The following is an 18,935-nucleotide window of genomic DNA, read 5'->3' on the forward strand; positions in this document are numbered from 1 at the left end:
TTGTGAATGACTTAACTACTCTCAGCAACACAATGATCCAAGACAATCCCAAGGGACTAATGATGAAACTTACTATCCACCCCACAGAAAGAACTGATAAAAAGAGCACTTGTGGATTGTACATATATAACCTATATCAGATTGGTTGCTGTCCTGTGGAGTGGGAAGGAAAGGGAGGGAGGGAGAAAAATTTGGAACTCTAAATCTTATGAAAATGAATGTTAAAAACTACCCTTAGATGTAACTGGGAAAAAAAATCATTATAGAATACATTTCCAGGAATACACAGATAACGCATTAAAAATCAATCATATAATGGATTTCAACTACTAACTTGCTTAATTTTCATAAATGATTTTTATTCCTAATATAAAAAATTAGGACAGCAGAATTTCTCAAGTATTAACCAGCACATAAGTGTAGTTTCACACAAAAAGGATTTTTCAATGATTCCCTAAATTGTTTTTTTCAATTCTAATGTTAAACTAAATACAGTAATAATTTAATACATAATGGTTAAATACACACAAAACTTACATATCCTGAGCTACTACAGCACACCTACACGTGTGTAGATGCTGGCAGATAGTTCCACAACGAATAAAGTAAATTCTTAAAACAAATGTTAAAGTACTGCCATTTTTACTAAAATTTAGAATGCCCACATTTGTATTCCTTTAAGTGTCTCAGAATTTAAATCCTGTTTATGAAGATTAGATCTTCTAAAACTCAAACAATGAGTCTAGTAGGCCTGAAAAATTTTTAATCAGAAACAAAAAAAATCTCAAATTATCTTGAGTTTTCATGTGCAACTCTGAAAGGGAACAGCAACTCTCATCAAGAAAAAAACTACTTTTGATATCCAGTGAAAGACATGAATACAAATGATTTCTTTTAAGAAATCTAATCTTATGCAAAAGAATCAAATCTTTATGCAAAAGAATATGAAACTTTCCTTTTTCTGTAAGAGAAACTGACAAAATTTTAAGAATATAACCCAACACAGAGCATGCACAAGTTTCCAGTAGCAATCCATAAAACTGTCTGAGAGGTTGAAAGTAGTCAGGAAATTTGTTTTCTGAATTGCAGAACCAAAAAGGCTATTTAGATTTCACATACTGAACTGCTATAACATAAAACTTCAGTGACAAAAAGGAGACCAGAACATAAAGACTACTTAGTTTAAATTGTCTTTATCACCTCAAAAAGACAGGATGATCTGCATGGTTTGCAGGGTATTTTAGCTTGTCATTAAAACCAATGAGCAATTTTAATTATAACAAAGAGAGGCAGGCGATTCAATACCAAAATGTCACTTTTAGAATCCATTAAGTCAAAGTAAAGGCGGCAACGCAGTGTTGCTCCATTTCCCATTTATAGGGTCAATTGGATGCAGGTAATAATTAGCTAACTGTATGAAGTACTTCAATTATGTCAGGACCTTTCATTTTTGGCAAGGTGGAAAATACACAGTTCAAGTACACATACACTAGTCCTAGAAGATACTGGAACTTTGGAGAACATAAAAGATGTCAGGATCCATAGTTTGCTTCATCAAATGCTTTTCTAGCCCGTTTCAGTTCTTCATTCATAGTAAGCAAGTCCTTAACTCTGGCAAACTTCCTTGGGTCCTTTCGAATCAAGAAGACAATATCTTCTACCTGCACTCGACCTTGTCTTCCAATAGACATTGCTTTGTGAGTCTATTATGAAGATAAGAAGAAACAATGAATTCAATTACTTGAAAAATTTCCCCTTAAGTTATCATTCCATCTTTCCCATCTATTTCTCACAATCAGGCAGAACAACTTGCTTCTAAGAAAGATAGACTATTTTAAAAACTTTATCCAAATCTAGATTTTTAGGATACAACCTGAGAGATTTCAGACCAGCACTGTTAATCCACAATATAGGTAGATAAGAGAAAAAGCTGTCTACTTGGGGACTCTTCAGCATCAATTTTTTAAAAATGTCATTTCAGGGGGCAGCTAGGTGGCGCTGCAGTGGATAAAGCACTGGCCCTGGATTCAGAAGGACCCGAGTTCAAATATGGCCTCAGGCACTTGACACTTACTAGCTGTGTGACCCTGGGCAAGTCACTTGACCCTCACTGCCCAAAAACAAAAACAAAAACTCAACATTTCAGGTTCATTTTCCAAACAATCAGCTAATCAACTATTAAAAAACCCCCAAACCCAACGCCTTACCATTTCAGTGATGAATTCTATGACAAGGTCCTCAAGAATATCCACTGACTCAGTGTAAGGATTCTGGTCATCACCAAAGCCATACATCATACACCTTACTGTGAAAGAATAAAGTGCTAATAAATTTAATTGAATACATGCAGCCATTTACTAGAATATGTGGCCACTCTTCAAAGAAACGGCCTTCCATATTCCATACGATGTGCTTATTAATAAAACCCCATAGGATTTACAGTTGGAATAGACCTCTGAAACTATCATGGTCAATCCTCAGTTTATAGATGAGGAAACTGAAACCAAGGGAAGTTAAGAGAGTTGCCCCAGTAAGAAGTAAAGATAGGATTCAAATCTAGTAGTTTCCATTATACTGTGGCACCTCTCAAACACAGGGCACAGTTTTCCTAAAAGATCTTTTAGGTTCCCCTACAAAATCCTACTCTGATGTCTCTCTGTGGTATGGAAGTGACCCCCCAAGTCCTTAAAAGCTTTGCTAACAAAATACAAGCTCTGATAATCTTTTACTATACTGAAAAGATTATGTGTATAGTCCCAGAAACAGAGTGTTTATTTTCCAAGGACCAGCCTGGTTAAGTATGGAGAGGCTCTTCAATAGTACATCTGACTATGAATTCTTTAGCCAGGACAAAGGAAAAATTTTAATGGCCCTCCGTCCTGAGGAAGTCCCTTCTGATTCTTCAGTGACATCAGGAGAATGTTTAAAAAGGGGGGGAAGGGGTGCCAAGAATCAATTTTTAGACCGTCTATAAGCATTAACTTCTTTCCTGGTACTCTCAAGTATGAGATCTTTGTTTATCGAACAAGCTGAAACACCACAAAAATAAGCTATAGGAGAGGCAAATAAAGGAAATGGTAGAGTTAGTTTTATAGTGCATCCAAAAGCAACACAAAACATCATTTCATGTGATATCTAGTTATGTGTTGCAAATTAGATTAGTTTATGCTTGTAGCATGAAGATGGGCATAGGAGAAGTTAATGAAAAAATGTTGGAAAACAATTCAAAAGAAAGAAATGAGTATGGTCAAAGGCTGGTAGCCTATACTGAAGACTCACACTAACATATTGAATACTTTCTTTTAAGAATAGAGCTAAACTGGTGAAATGGTGAACACCAAACAAAATTTTTAAAAAAGTTTTTTGGTTATGCTAACAGAAAGGAAAAAAACTGGCTACTAACAAGGGAATCATTTTCAACTCAGCTATCTACATAGAGTCACCATTCTACTTGTTTGCCGAAAAACTACAATTAAGACCAAATCAGAAGAATAAAGTATTATGGCGTGAAATTAAGGCAATTCCAAACCAATCTTTTAAAACATGCCTGAAAGCAGTAAAATGAATAAAAGTCCGCTATCACTGATTATCATCATTTCCTGAGCAAGTTTAACCAATGTAAGTCAATTGCCACAGGAATAGCAAAAGAGCCTACCTAGCACTTGCCACAACCAGCAAAAACACTGTCTCCCCAAATTGAGAAATCACAGCCAAAGGCAGCAAAAGTTTATAATGTAAACTTATCTATAATATTCCAGAGAAGATGGTAGGAGATTATGAGCAACACTGTCTTATAAAACAGTGAGAAGTAGTGGGGAGAAAAATATGTAAGGTCTAAGCCAGATCATCTTGAAAGAATTTGTCGATGAAACTGGAAGGTCTTCAACTAGGAAGACAAATTTAACTCTGCAAAAATTTCTAAAACAAATTCTTTCTCCCATCAAGAAAAGCAAAACCACTACAAATGGACTACATCATAGCCTCTACCACAAAGAACTAGAAATAGCACAAAGAAAACAAAGAGAAGTAGTTAGATTACATAAAATAGGCACAAAGGCTGTCTAGGCTATACATGACACAATTCAGAGGGCGATGAGGGATCAATTCTCACAATATCTCAAAGATAAAAAGCTATCATCAAACACTTGGAACTCATTGTAACCAAAAAAAGGAAGTCAAGAAAATACTAATAACTACTGAACTATACACCTACTCTCCCATCTCTACACAAACTTTATGGGAATAATTTTCATGTATATTGAGGAGATCCTTGATGATGGTATGATTAAAGCAGGCTTTTACAGCAGAGCACATCTTTCTAATCAAAAACTGATAGGTGGGGGCAGCTAGATGGCGCAGTGGATAAAGCACCGGCCCCAGATTCAGGAGTATCTGAGTTCAAATCCGGCCTCAGACACTTGACACTTACTAGCTGTGTGACCTTGGGCAAGTCACTTAACCCCCATTGCCCCACAAAATTTTAAAAAAAATTTAAAAAAAAAAACAACTGATAGGTGAAGAACAGTGGTATCAAATTTAGTTCTCTACAGACATACTGACTCAAAAACCACAAATTAATGTTATCTATGTTATGTTGTATTTTAATTTATTTTGTTAAACATTTCCTAATTAGATTTTAATCTAGTTGAGCCTTGGGGAGGGCAGCAAATTTGACACTCACTTCTGTTTTGTTTTTGTTTTTTGCAGGGTAATGAGGGTTAAGTGACTTGCCCAGGGTCACACAGCTAGTAAATGTCAAGTGTCTGAGGCCGGATTTGAACTCAGGTACTCCTGAATCCAGGGCTGGTGCTTTACCACTTTGCCATCTAGCTGCCCGACACTCACTTCTGATGCAGAAAATAAAAGATCCCACTGTGCTTGTTTATCACAAAGTCAAGCAGAGCAAAATGCTCCCTTAAAGATTTTCCCCAAAGAAGTGTCCCCATGCATGTCAAAATTGAACAAAATTGCTCAAAAGGTATAGCAAAGACAACTTTGTTTTGACAAACCTTTGATGATAAATGTTAAATGAGGCATGACACAGGGAGGTATATGCTCACTGAGATATTTATCAGTGTCAAGAGTCCAAATGAAAGAGGGATTCTCCTTGTGGAAGACTGACTGGAGGATAGGGACAAGAGTTACACTGTGTGGATAGGCTGCAATCTTCACCTTTGGAGGGAGTACCTACACCAATTAGATTATAGAACCACTGACGTCCTGAATACTTTAAGTTTGTGCCCATTTACATTTTAGGGTTTGTGATCAATATTAAGACAGAATAGTGCCTAAAGATATATCTTGTTGGTTTCTGTATAACCGGAGCACCATACAGGCACTCAAAGGGGAACCCAAAGACATTCCTCTCCTCTCTTCTCTTCTGACACGTAATAGCACAGACCCTGCTGCTGCCTGGAGTTTTCCCCTTACTTCTTCCTCATCCTGACACCTTTCCTGATGTGTGCCTTTCCTGGCTATCTTTACACTGTCCCATAGCAACTGTGGTAGTCAGGACAGGAGAGAGGCATGTATCTGACATTCAAAGCTTAAATTCTAAATGCTTTCTCAGAGAAGTATTACTATCAATGATGGTTAAGTTGCCATCACTGAGGTACATTATGGACAAGACAATTCATGATTTTGTTGTGGGTGAATTATAAACCGTCTACACTTAAGAACATAGTTGAGAGCTGCCAGAGCTGAAAAAACTAATCAACCTGTGGACAATCTAGTGATAAGTTTCTCCAAACTTACCTGGGCTGGTTTTTAAATAAGAGACATACAATCTATTTTCAGACCTGCACATGAAGCCTCTGTACCTTACTAGAACCCACTAAAGCTTACAGTCTATTGACAGAGCTTTCAAGAAGCAAGAATCACTTCCATACAATAATGAGCATCACAGCAAGATATTAATGGAGTTTATCATAGGTCAAATAGGTTTTTATAGATGGCCTGAAACCTATAAAACACTATTTATAGCATAACTTCTAAGGAAAGGTGCTTTTTGTTCTCAGCAACAAACAAATTAATTTTTAAAGCACAGCCCATTTTTAATTTAGGGAATGCTTATGTTCATCTTCAATGCAAGCCACCCATAATCAAAATAGTGCCAAATATAATACTTACATTCTTTAGAGAAAAGTCTTTTCCTTTTACCCTGTCCACCATCTACTCCTCCTCCTGCATCTTCATTATCTTCTTCAAACTAGAAGAGTACAAAAGTGAGATAAAGTAGACTTTTTAGTGTTATGTTAAACAAAAACTTATTTTCAAAAATAAACTCAAAATTGGAAATCATGGGAATGTCCATCAATTGGGGAATGGCTAAACAAGCTGTTGTATATAATGGTGATGGAATAAGAAATGACAAACAGAACGATTTCAGAAAGGCTTGTATGAACTGATGTATAATAAAGTGAGCAGAATCAAGAGAACTTCGTGCACAGAGACAACAATATTGTTTGATGAAGAACTGTGAATGACAACTATTCTCAGTAATGCAATGATCCAAGACAATCTCAAAGGACTAATGATGAAGTATACTAACCACCTCCAAAGAACCGATATTGATTGAACAAACTGAAGCATGCTATTTTTCACTTTCTTCCATTTTTTTCTTTTATTCAACTTTTCTTATATAAAATGGCTAATATGGTCATGTCTTATATAATTGCACATGTACAAAAAATGAACTAAAATTGGAAGGTTCCTAAAAGGTCACTGATACAGGTAGCCATTTCTGTAACCATACAAAAATCTCTTTACAACACAAAACCCTAAAATATTGGTGCTAGAATGGACCTTAAGTGAACAAATGTTTTTTCCAGCTGCTCTTTGAACACTGAGTCAAGATTAGAAGGTAATACAGCTACTTATTTTACTTACATATAGTATTATGTAAATGACTAAAACATATAAGTATTATATGGAGAGAGGAAGGGTTTGGATCTGTGATTTCATCTGTGTGAGTAACTTGGTGTATAGAGACTCCTTTTTACTAAAGTAGTTCAGCAACTTATCCAATATAGAATTGGCTGGGGCATTGAAACGTTAAAGGGGGGCAGCTAGGTGTCGAAGTGGATAAAGCACTGGCCCTGGATTCAGGAAGATCTGAAGTCAAATCCAGCCTCAGACACTTGACACTGTGTGACCCTGGGCAAATCACTTAACCCTTATTGCCATGCAAAAAGAAAAAAAAGAAAAGTACATGGCCTCCGGGTCAGGAAGATTGTACATCATGGAGTTGACCACAGACCAGTCATTTAACTTTTTTTTTTTTTGGTGGGGCAATGAGGGTTAAGTGACTTGCCCAGGGTCACACAGCTAGTAAGAGTCAAGTGTCTGAAGCCAGCTTTGAACTCAGGTCTTCCTGAATCCAGGGCTGGTGCTTTATCAACTGAGTCGCCTAGTTGCCCCTTCATGTATTTTTGATAAAATAAAAAATCTTTAATTTGTCTCTTTCAATCATTAATCGTTTTGCCCTTTGCAGCCCCAAACAAAAAACCAAAAACCCCAGCTTTGTTTTTTTCTGAGTGCCTTTCAAATATCTGAAAAGCGCTATCAATGTCTTTCCTTAGTTTTCCCTAAGCAAAGCCCACACCAAGTTTTTTCAACTTTTCCTTTAATGGTGGTGATATATTGGAAAGTACAACGGGAGCCAGAAAACTCATGTTTGAATCCTGGCTCTGCCACTTACTGTATGATCTTAAGCAAACCTTTCTTTCATCCCTAAAATAAGTGTACCAGATGATAGCTAAACTCCCTTCTGTAATTCTATGTCAAGGCTCCAAACCTCTCACTATTCTTATCTCTTTCATCTAGATGGCTTCCCATCTGTTGATGTTCTTAAAATATTGTGGTTGGAACTATGATATTCGAGTCTGAAAAACATTTTCTGTCATCTAAAACCTATGCAATTTTAGAGGTAGGTGAATCCTCAGAAATCATCTAGTCCAATTCTCTTATTTTGTAAAGGAGGAAAATGAGACCATGATACATTAACTGAATCTTTCAAGGGCACAGAAGGGAACCAGGATCAGAAGGGAGGTCTCCTGATTCCCACAGATTTAGAGCCAGAAAAGCCACTATCATTTCCGAATAATATATGGAGACAGGGACTTTTAAAATTACAAAGCTTTTTTGTAATGATGATGCAATGATTATCCTGTCGGAGTTATCAAACAGCAAACACTCATTATACGACCTATTACATGTTATGCACTGTGTTTAGTACTATGGATATGAAAGCAAATGAAAAGTCTCTACCCGCAGGTAATTTAGGTTCTATGGATATGGACAATAAAATTCACATAAAAGTATATTCAAAATATAGACGCAAAATAGAAAACACCAGCAGGGGATCAAGCAAAGTAGGAGGTGGCTGTTTAAGCTGAGCTTTGAAGAAAACTAAGTACTGTTTAAAGTACTATTTTTCCATTATATACCGAGGCCACTGGAGTTAGACTTGCCCAAAATGACAGCTGTGGGACCGTGCCCTGGACTTCTTCGACGACGCCAAGATGAACAGGGGCCGAGGTTTTCGGCTGCCTCGTGCTAAATTTGTGGGGAATGTTCTGCAGATACCCCTGACTGCTGGGGCATAGTGAGGGTGCCCGGCCTCATCCCCAGGCGCCCGTTTCTACTCCGTCCCCCCTTCTCTCCGCAGACAAAACAGAGTAACACCGTGAACGGAGGGAGAAGGGAGAATGGGGAAGCCGGATGGACAGGGGGCGGACAGGGCAGAGAGAAGCGACCGCAAGTCCCCGGGGCTCCCCGGCCTAGGACCTCGGGATTTTCCCGCCCACACTCGCTTCCACTCCTCAGCGGCCCGGTGGCCGCCGCTGGTTCCTAGGGGGAAGAGGAGAGGAGGTGAGGAAGGGAAGCCGGGGAGGCGTGGGCCGCTCACTCACAGTCGGATCCTCTTCCTCATCAGCCATTCCCCCCCTAGTCGGCTCCAACCGTCAAAGATTCCGCTCTAGCTCGGAAGCCAGTACCAAGCGTCCGCTTCCTTATTTCCTGCCACGCCCCACGTCAGAACGAAATCATCTGATCCAGCTGCGTAGCCGCGCCTCGCCGGTCGGGGAAGGCGAGCGCAAACGGAAGCAGGAAGCGCGGCCTGGACGCGCACGCGCACGCGCACCCATGACTGGGTCTCTGATTCGTCAGAGACGAATGGGGAGGGGCCGAGGTGAGAGATCCCCAGTGATTTGTAATTAATCAATCAGTCAATTGTTGATTAAACATTACTGTGTAAAGCCGGTGGGAGGTGCATATAGAAAAGTAAGAGAGTCCCAGCTTTCCAGAGTTTAGTGATGCTCGCAGCAGGAAATCTAGGGAGAGGTCCGCTGAACCATCCCTGGAAGCCACTTGTCAACCGACTGAAAGTGGGAAATGACCTCCAGGGCATGGGGAGTCACTGGCTATTGGAAAGATCCCTACACTTGCCTCACAGCCTCCCTGAGGGTATATGGGACATTCTGGAAGGACTGGCTCCTCTGGTGCCAGGGCTTGCTCAGCCCTTTTCAAGGTGGTTCATTCACCTTTGGTGGCCCCCTGATTCACCCAATTCTCACCTCTGGCTCCAAGAAGCTGTAGCATGAGGAGAGCCCCTTTAGGGTGGCTGATAGTCCTCAAACCCCCTCAGTGAGTTAAGGAGGGAAGAGGTATATACCCCAAGCATGAGAAGACTTCCCCTGGTGGAATGGGCAGATGAGAACAATTTGTTCCAAGGGTCGTGAAGGTGGCTGAGAAAGGGGCTGTGGAGCTCTTAGAGCTCGGTTGATCAGAAGTGGAAGATGCCAAGATCATCCACCCCATCCCGGGCCATTGCCAGTCAGTCTTGACTTTTGTCTTGCCACTGGACTTTGATGATTCTGGAAGAGGGAGGCTGTCGCTTTGTGCAACTCTGCCTCACTTAAGCCCATTTCACTCACAAGTCAAGACATCACCCAGTGATGCCATTAGTCCTTTTCAAAAAGGAAGGCTGAAGAACAATAAGGAGGACTCCCACAAATAACCGTGAAACTGGCGAATGCAAATGAGACTATTAGGAGTACCTGGAGGACTTTGAGGAAAGAGAAGGCACATTCAGACTGGGCAATAAGGGCTACATTGGAAGATAGTAGGTGCCAGTGACAGATGTGTTTTCAGAAGCTTGAAAAAAATGAAAAGTATTGACTTGTTTTGAGAAGGTAATTTGAGATTGTTTTTTCTTTTTTCTGACTTGGAGAAGGATTGTAGAGGGGCTATCTATTATCATTATTTCCCTGAAAGTTAGTTTCCACTTATGTTCCTAATTTTCGATTTATTTTTGTCTTTTGTCTCATGTTGTTTTTCAGTCATGTCCCAGTCTTTGTGACCCCATTTGGGGTTTTCTTGGCAAAGATACTGGAGTGTTTTGCCATTTCCTTCTCCACTCATTTTACAGATGGGGAAATTGAGGCAAAAAAGAGTTAAGTGACTTGCCCTGGGTCACACAGCTGGTAAGAGTCTGAGGCCAGATTTAAACTCAGGAAGATGAGTCTTCCTCACTACGGGCCTATTTGGCACTTGATCCACTTCAACACCTAGCTGCCTGCTTTTTATGTATCTTCATTCCAGTCTTCTGGTCCGTTAAGAAGATATTTAACTATTTAAACATAAATATGGACTTCTGTATATTTATAATATGAGAGGCAGTACAACATAGTGGAGAAAGTGTTGGCCTAGAGTTCAGGATGACCTTAATTTAAATTCCCCTCTGACATATACTGACTGTATAACCTCTCAGTGTCCCGGGCTACTTTCCAAGATTATAAATTGAAGAATAGTTTCTTATCTATATTGAAAGAGGGAGTTTCTTCACTGAGCTCTCCCTACACTCCGACAAAATCATAGGTCTAGCAAAAAAAAAAAAAAGGACACATATACACACGTTATATAAATATAGTATATTCTATATACTAGATATTGCATATATTATATATGTATATATATACACATACACATATCACTCTAACCTGTGTATGGTTGGAGCTGAATAGTGCAGGCTAGAGACAGGAGAGTCAGGAATCGAACAGAAGTTTAATTTCAAAGTGAGGGAAAGGGTTTACAAGCAAGGAGTGGGCTATAGACACATAGAGGCAGGACCCGAGGCAGTGTAGAGAGATCTCAATACTCATACCAATGGCTACACAGTGAGCTGTCCCCGGATAATGAGGGGTTAACAGCAACAATGTGACAAGTTTGATTCATAGCAAGGCTTCATGACCAGAACATAGATATAGCAGGTACTTGCCAGAGCTCAGAAAACACCTGGTACTGGTCAAATCAATACAATAATTATGTGATTTTTCCAGAGGGTGAGTGCAAAGGATTGTTATGTCAAGCTCAGGACTCAGCTTGCTTGCTGGGCCCTAGTTCTGGAAAATGGGGTGTCTCCTAATATTTTGACTATACATATGGAGAGGGAGGTCGGAAGTAAAGGAGGGAGGGAGGGAGACAGAGACAGAGAGAGAGACAGACACAGAGGGAGGGACAGACAGACGGACGGACGGACGGACAGACAGACAGACAGAAGGAGAGAGAATATATATCTGTGTAACGTATATGTATGAGTTACTTTTAGGTCTAAAAGCTAATGTTCTCATGCAAAGTACTTACTGATTGACTTAATTACCATTTTAACCGAAATGATCAATATGATCATTGTATATTTTAATTACGTATATTTTCAAGAGGACATCTTGAAAAGGTCCAAGTGGAAAGATTCCCTTCTAGACAGCATAGTATTCTGGATGCTCCTGTTTGCAAATGGCAATGCAATTATATCAAGATTCAAATATTGCTCTCCAGTGAGACCCATAACTGCTCAAAAGAGATTGACCTAAGAATTTCTATGGGAAAAATTAAATGAGTGAATGAATGAAAAAAAAAACATTTATTAAGCACTTTCTGTATGCTAAGCACAGCTGAGCACTGGGTACAAACAGAAAAGTAAGTCCCTTTTTTCCTAAAGCTTACATCCTAATGGGGGAAAACTGCCCTAATGGGGCAGTGGTCAAAAGGTGGTAACATGTCTTTATTGCTATTTCCATTGATCAAACCACTTTGTTTCTAACAGTGAACTATCAGACAATGCAAAGGATTTCAGTGGTAAGAACATTGTTTTCCAGGTCTTCAGTTGCTATGGCAGCACCTGCAGAGGCAGATGCCAAGTCTCACCTCTACAGGTATTACTTTCCCGGACAATGGCTATGACAGTCCAATTGAAAGCAGGACTGATTGGAGGGTGGGGGGTGATGGAGGAAGGAGTTGATATTCCAAGGGCCCTTGGAATCAGTAGCAGTTGTTGGCATCATTAGCAATTGTTTGGCAGTTGGTAGTGGTAATGACAAGGAGAGTGGCTCCCTTCTTTAAGGGACCGTCTCTTTGGAGTCTGACAGAAGATGGTAGCTGAGGTACCAGTGGTGGTGATCTGCTAACCAGCCTGGAATATAGTGCCTCCTGTGTTTTTCTCAGGGCACATTGCTGCCTCAACTAGGCTAGGTTAACTATCCTGTCAGTGAAAGTTGGTTGACATTAGTGGTGGTGGTGTTCAAAGTTATATTGGACCTGTTCTCCATAGGGTTTGTTCCCCTGCATGATGGTGGCAGGGGCCAGCCTGGAAGTAGGGATAATGGGAGAAGTTATTATCATATACTGTGCCATAGAGTTGGATGGATGGCCCATCATATAGACAGATAATGAGCTGGACCCATAATTCAAGAGTACAGTCTAGATTGCAAATTGGCAAAGTGCTTTCAATGATCTCAAATTGCTCACACACACACAATCTTTTTACACCAACATTCTTCTGGTAATGCTATATGGCTTCAAATGACAGAATGTAACCACAATCTCTGAGGAAACAAAGTTTCCTCAAAAGACAAAGGATAAGCAGGGTGGGTGTAAGTAAGCTCTATCATATTTATTACCTGTGATGACTTGTAAATAACAAGTGGTGTAAAGAACTTCATCTATGGGACAGTCATGGAACCAGAATGAGGGATGAGGGACAATGGATGAACAGCCCAAATGCTTCACTGGCTCCCACTGAACGGTAAAAAGATTTAGCATTCAGACCACCAGAATATTAAATGGATCCTCTTTGGGTGACTTCTGGGAAAGCTTAGACAAGGATCACATCCCAGCCAAACTGGAATTAATGAGAAGGCACAGATAGTTTGTGATTTGGACTACTGGAGGAGGTAGCCACATTAATGAGATCCACTGAAACAATAAATGTATGCCGCTGTTTTTAAAGAAGGACCTGTGATATCTGTGAGTACTTTGGTACCATTTCCTTCCTCAGTTACTCAGAATAGCTTGGCTCGAACAAAAACTGACTCAAACCCTAAACCTGCCTCCAACTCAGCCAGCCTAAAGAGCCAGCCTCACTTCAACAACACAAACTCACCACCACCTAGAATCTGTAGTTCCAAGGAGAATCAGCTGTGCAGTGTCTCCTGGTTCTGTCCAAAGGTCAACCACCACCAGCTCCTCTCTCTCTCTCTCTCTCTCTCTCTCTCTCTCTCTCTCTCTCTCTCTCTCTCTCTCTGTCTCTCTCTCCCTCTCCCTCTCCCTCCCTCCCTCCCTCCCTCCCTTCCCTCTCCCACAGGAAGGGAGGTTCTTAGCTATGCTGAATCTCCCATTGGTTCAACATACCCCCTGGGCTGTCCCCATTATAATTTGGCCAGGCCCATATGGGCCTGGGGGAACTCCTAGGTGGGGCTTAGGTACTTTGTTGGATACTTTGACTCAATAAATGTTCTTTGTGTTATTCAGTCCCACCTAATATCCATGACAAATCTGATCAGAGTTCCTTTTGTTCTATAATCTCCATCTTTTCTTAGGCTTTTCAAGATTACATATTTTTTCAGTCTGACCATAATATAGCAAAGATGGAGTCATGGAAACCCCAAATCACAATTAATTCCTTACACTTTCTGACAGTTGTGCTGAAGAATGTGGACAAAGAATTAAAAAAGAGAAAAGTCAGGAAGCCTCATCTTCCTAAATTCAAATCTGTCCTCACACACTAGCTGTGTGACCCTTGGACAAGTCACTTAACCCTGTTTGCCTTAGTTCCTCATCTATAAAATGAGCTGGAGCAGGAAATGGCCAAACCACTCCAGTATCTCTGCCAAGAAATCCCCAAATGGGGTCACAAAGACTCAGACAGGATTGAAATGACTGAACAACAACAGCAGAGTTTCATTTTTGGATTATTCCCAACATCCCTGTCATTGCTTCTATATGTGTGCTACAAAATGCAGCTGGACAAAATAGTGAAACTAGGGGCAGCTAAGTGGCACAGTGGATAGAGCACCAGCCCTATAGTCAGAAGTACCTGAGTTCAAATCAGGCTTCAGACACTTAACACTTACTAGCTGTGTGACCCTGGGCAAGTCATTTAACCCCAATTGCCTCACTAAAAAAAAAAAAAATAGTGAAACTGTGCTGCTCAGATTGATTAGAAATTTAAGTTTCTTAACTTAGAACTGGGCTAATTAATTCACTCTCCCACTTACTACAGTGGCTTTTCCAAACCTTTTCATCCCTCCTTAAATCTCCCGTGACACTCCTTTTCCTCACTCAGCTGAGAATTTTGCCTTATTCTTCACTGAAAAAATTGAGGCCATTTACCAAAATCCCTGTTTTTCCCTTATCCTCATCTCACATCCCTCAGATGTCTTCCCATACTATTCCCCTCCCTTTGCCTCTATTTCATATGAAGATGTAGCTCTTCTCCTAGCCAAGGCAAACCCCTCTCTACATGTACAATTCTGCATTCCATTCCATCTTGTCTTTTCTAGCAGATTCCAAACTATAACACATATACACACGCGCGCATGCGTGCATGCACACACACACACACACACACACACACACACAGATTCCTCTCTCTGATGAAAGCTTGTCTGACCAAAGAGTCTGTACAACACAGCTACTAATATTTGATAACCTCCTGGAACTCTGGCTTGTCAATGAAAGGGTCAGGGTGAACAGGGGCTTTCTATGATGATCTAGGGCATGGGGTAAGGGAAGATAGAAGTTGGAACATGTGTGTTAGGCTAAATAGATAAATAGATTCATGTTCTCTTTGCATATGTGGCATGGTTCCTTAATTTCTGCCATTGTGGGTATCTTTTATCTATTTTTGCATGTCTGCCTCAGTGTAAGAAGTCTGTCCCACATTTATACAATCCTGTATGTGGTATTTCTCTCAGGTGTCTTTCTGCGCAAATGGGAATGGGAAAGCAAGCAGTCTGTGGCCAGCAGATGGCACTCCACGAATGATGAACAAGTCAGCTCAGTTTGCAGAATGAATGAATGAATGAATGAATGAATGAATGAATGAATGCCCTTGCTCCTTTAAGAGCTCCTGCTCTTAAAGAATTTGCATCTGAATAGGGGAAGATAACATACTGGGAAGCAGTGGCTAAGGAGGAGAGTTTGGGTCTGGGAAGACAAGGATGGGTAAGCCTTAGGGCAACTCATTGGTATATTCTATATGAGAATGGTACTGTTGATTTGATCATTATTCCCAGAGCTAGAAAGAGTATAAGTGGGTGGAAGTAGAAAGGGCACATGGATGGCATGAAGGAGGCCAGAAGGTAGCTAGGTGGGTCTGGGTCAGATAGGTTTGAACAGCTCTTAACACCTATGTATATACCCAGAGCCTCAGATGGAACACTAGTTAAAAGGCAAAAGGTAGAGTGGGGAGGTGTGAAGATAAGTTGGCCGGATGGCCCAATAGGATAGGTTTAGGTTAGGCAGATATGAAGAACTCTCATCCATCAGGAGCCAGGGTCCCAAGACAGAAACATTGATCTAGCTGGAGGGCCAGGACATAAGGATGAAAAAAAAAAAAAAAAGAGGGGGCAGCTAGGTGGCGTAGTGGATAGAGCACCAGCCCTGGAGTCAGGAGGACCTGAGTTCAAATGTGACCTCAGACACTTACTAGCTGTGTGACCCTGGGCAAGTCACTTAACCCCAATTACCACACTAAAGAAAAAAAAAAAGAAAAGAGCTAGAACAGTGGCACAATGAGGCACGGAGCTGGTAAATACAGACCTTGCATAGTCTTTACTAGTACTGTGAGTTGTCTAGACCATGTAGGTCTGAGGGACCAGGAGTAGATGCTTTGGTGACACAAAATTCTTTCCTAATTTGGGGGTTAGCCCCAGGGTGCTGCTACAAATCTAGAGTAACTATACAAATTTCTATAGAAAGTAAGTCTCAGAGGGCGAGTTTCTTTATTTCCTAGAAATCCCAAGTTCTTTTCCTATATTGGAGATTGTCAAACTTGGGTGGCACTCAGAGTCAGAACTACTTGAAAGGTTCTGGGGAGAGGTGGGGTGCAGTAGGGGTGAAAGTTTTTTGTTTTGTTTTGTCTTTACTAGCTGTGTGTTTCTATATGAATATTTTCCTCTTTTCTTTGATGTGTATATAATGTGGTTGTCTCTGGCCCCTATACTTTTAGGGCCATTCCTGTTAGGGTTCTCAGGTACTTTGAAGGGATGGGGAATTATGTATGTTTCTTTTATCTGCCATTAACTCAAGTATCACTGAATGTGTCTCCCTTCCATTTGTTAAGGGGGCCAGTGACTAGCAACCCCAGTTCCATTTAACTACTTAAAGTCAGATTAATTTTTACAAAGGGATACTTATTTCAAAAATATAGCAAGAGGGGGCAGCTAGATGGCACAGTGGATAAAGCACCAGCCCTGGATTCAGGAGTACCTGAGTTCAAATCCAGCCTCAGACACTTAACACTTACTAGCTGTGTGACCCTGGGAAAGTCAGTTAACCCAAATTGCCTCTCTCTCTCTCTCTCTCTCTCTCTCTCTCTCTCTCTCTCTCTCTCTCTCTCTATCTATCTATCTATCTATCTATCTATCTAAAACAAACATACAGACATTTCCCCAACACCTCAAGGCATCCTCAACCCTCTATACCACCCTGGTCTTTGAGGTTGGGGATGAAGCTCAAAATTTACCTCAGTTCCTACATAGCATTAGTCCTACCAAGTTCCTATCTTGATACTATATAACTGCCAGATGAACCTGTGTCTTAGCTACCTTGGCCTATATTCTCCAAGGTTACTCCCAGAAATTGCTCCCTCATCCTTAAGCAATTGATACCGCAATGGCTGCAAAACCCACTCTGGAAAGATGGGATGCTGAGAGAGGCTCTACTCTCTTCATATCTCAGGGCATCAATGTACTGCCTTGTCTGCATATTCAAGTGATAGGATGCCAAGGTGCCTAAAACCAAATCGGTCATCTTTCCCCTCAAAACCTTCTCTTCCTTCCAACTTCCCTATTTAATTATATTCATTCTCAAAACCTAGGAGTCATATTTGACTACTCTTTCTCTCATCGCTTACATCTTGATTCTACCTTCACAATTTATCTTGCATCTGTCTCTACTCCACTCCGTTTCCACTGCTGCTGCCCTAATTCATAGCTGGGAGGCCTCTGTGTTGGGCTATTCCAATAGCTTCATACCTAATTTACCTGACTGCAGTCTCTTACTTTTTCTTCAAATCATCCTACTCATTGATGCCAGATTTGTCTTTTGTAAGTAGAGCTCTGATCACATCACTCTTCTACTTAAACAACTGATGACTCCAAATCACAGTATTAGAGCTAGAAGGAAAGGTAGAGATTATGTTGTTCAACTTTCTCATTATATAGATGAGAAAACAAAGAGACTTCGTGATTTTCCCAGAGTCACATTGGTAGCATCGATCATAGATCTTAAAGATCATCTAGTCCCACCCCCTCATTTTTCTCATTTTACAGATGAGGAAATTGAGATCACAAGAGAAGCAAAATAATTTAATATCACTTTAAGGCTGGAAGGGACTTCAAGTTCTCCTAGTTCAACCCCCTTCATTTTATAGGTAGAACATAGCAGAGTCAGGATTCAAAAGCAGGTCTTCATCTCCCTCTACCTCTCATTACTTTAAACACTTGACTCTGTGTAATTATGGGTAAATCACTTAACTGAATTGCCTCAAATATTCAGAGCATCTCCAGTTGTCTTGGTCTACATTTTGCCACTGGACCCAGATGGCTCTGGAGGAGAGTGAGGCTGGTGACTTTGCACAGCCCTTACTCACTTAAATCCAATTCACTGAAACAACCTCTCATTGTTAATAAAATAATGTACAAATTCCTTACTCTGGTACTTGAGGCCTTCCACAATCTGGCTGCCATCTGCCTATCCAACCTCATTTCATATCACTCCCTATAATATATTCTAATAATATAGTCAAAGTGGACCACTTGACGTACCCTGAACAAGTCCTGAATTTAGAGAATCTTGTATCCTTCTCCATACCATTCCCTAGGTCTAGAATGTTCTCTTGCACCTGTCTAATCATACCTATGGGCTAGCTAAAATGCAATTTCTTCATGAAACCTTCCCTGATTCCAGAGTTACTTCTCTTTCCTCTGAACTCTTACAGCCTTTTGGCATGTATGTGTGTATATCTATTTATCTCTATCAATAGTGTGGGTGTATATATATTCCATTCTGTATTCTCTCCAATTAGATTAAAAGCCATTGCTGTTTTCAAGTATTTAAAAAGTTGTCATAGTTGAATACAGCAATAGTTGTTATATGTGTGTGTATGTTTTATGGCTTGCACTTCACATACATATCTCTCTATATAATACACACACACACACACACACACACACATATTTAATTTGATCCCCACAACAACCCTTACAGGGTAAGAAGTACCAGTATTATTATTCCCATTTTACAGATTAGGAAACTTGAGGCTCAAACTCAGGGTAAAAAAAACATTTACTTCAGGATAGATAAAACCCATTCAATTACAGAGGATGAATGAAATTTAAAAATTGGAAATAGAGCACCCATCTCCCTTTCTTCTC

At 40.4% G+C, this 18,935-nt stretch overlaps 1 protein-coding gene across 1 annotated transcript; it reads right to left on the reverse strand.

The window, feature by feature from the left end:
- Positions 1 to 338: 338 nt before the first annotated feature.
- Positions 339 to 9,087, reverse strand: TAF13 (TATA-box binding protein associated factor 13). Its single transcript, XM_043999490.1, has 4 exons — positions 8,913 to 9,087; positions 6,130 to 6,208; positions 2,208 to 2,305; positions 339 to 1,703 (listed from the first exon to the last, which is right to left on the reverse strand). The coding sequence occupies exons 1-4, from the start codon at positions 8,937 to 8,939 to the stop codon at positions 1,533 to 1,535; spliced, it is 375 nt and encodes a 124-aa protein (XP_043855425.1). The 5' UTR covers positions 8,940 to 9,087; the 3' UTR covers positions 339 to 1,532.
- Between the last annotated feature and the right edge of the window lie 9,848 nt (positions 9,088 to 18,935).

The sequence above is a fragment of the Dromiciops gliroides genome, chromosome 4 (genome assembly GCF_019393635.1).
Source record: "Dromiciops gliroides isolate mDroGli1 chromosome 4, mDroGli1.pri, whole genome shotgun sequence".
NCBI lineage: Eukaryota > Metazoa > Chordata > Mammalia > Microbiotheria > Microbiotheriidae > Dromiciops > Dromiciops gliroides.

Bases quoted from the DNA above. Each gene is read 5' to 3' on its own strand.
- TAF13 (XM_043999490.1), bottom strand. From the start codon at position 8,939: ATGGCTGATGAGGAAGAGGATCCGACT. The intron at 2,306-6,129 runs GTAAGTATTATA...ATTCTTTCACAG, and splicing joins AAGACTTTTCTCTAAAGAAT to TAAGGTGTATGATGTATGGC. The intron at 1,704-2,207 runs GTAAGGCGTTGG...TCTTCATAATAG, and splicing joins TAGAATTCATCACTGAAATG to ACTCACAAAGCAATGTCTAT.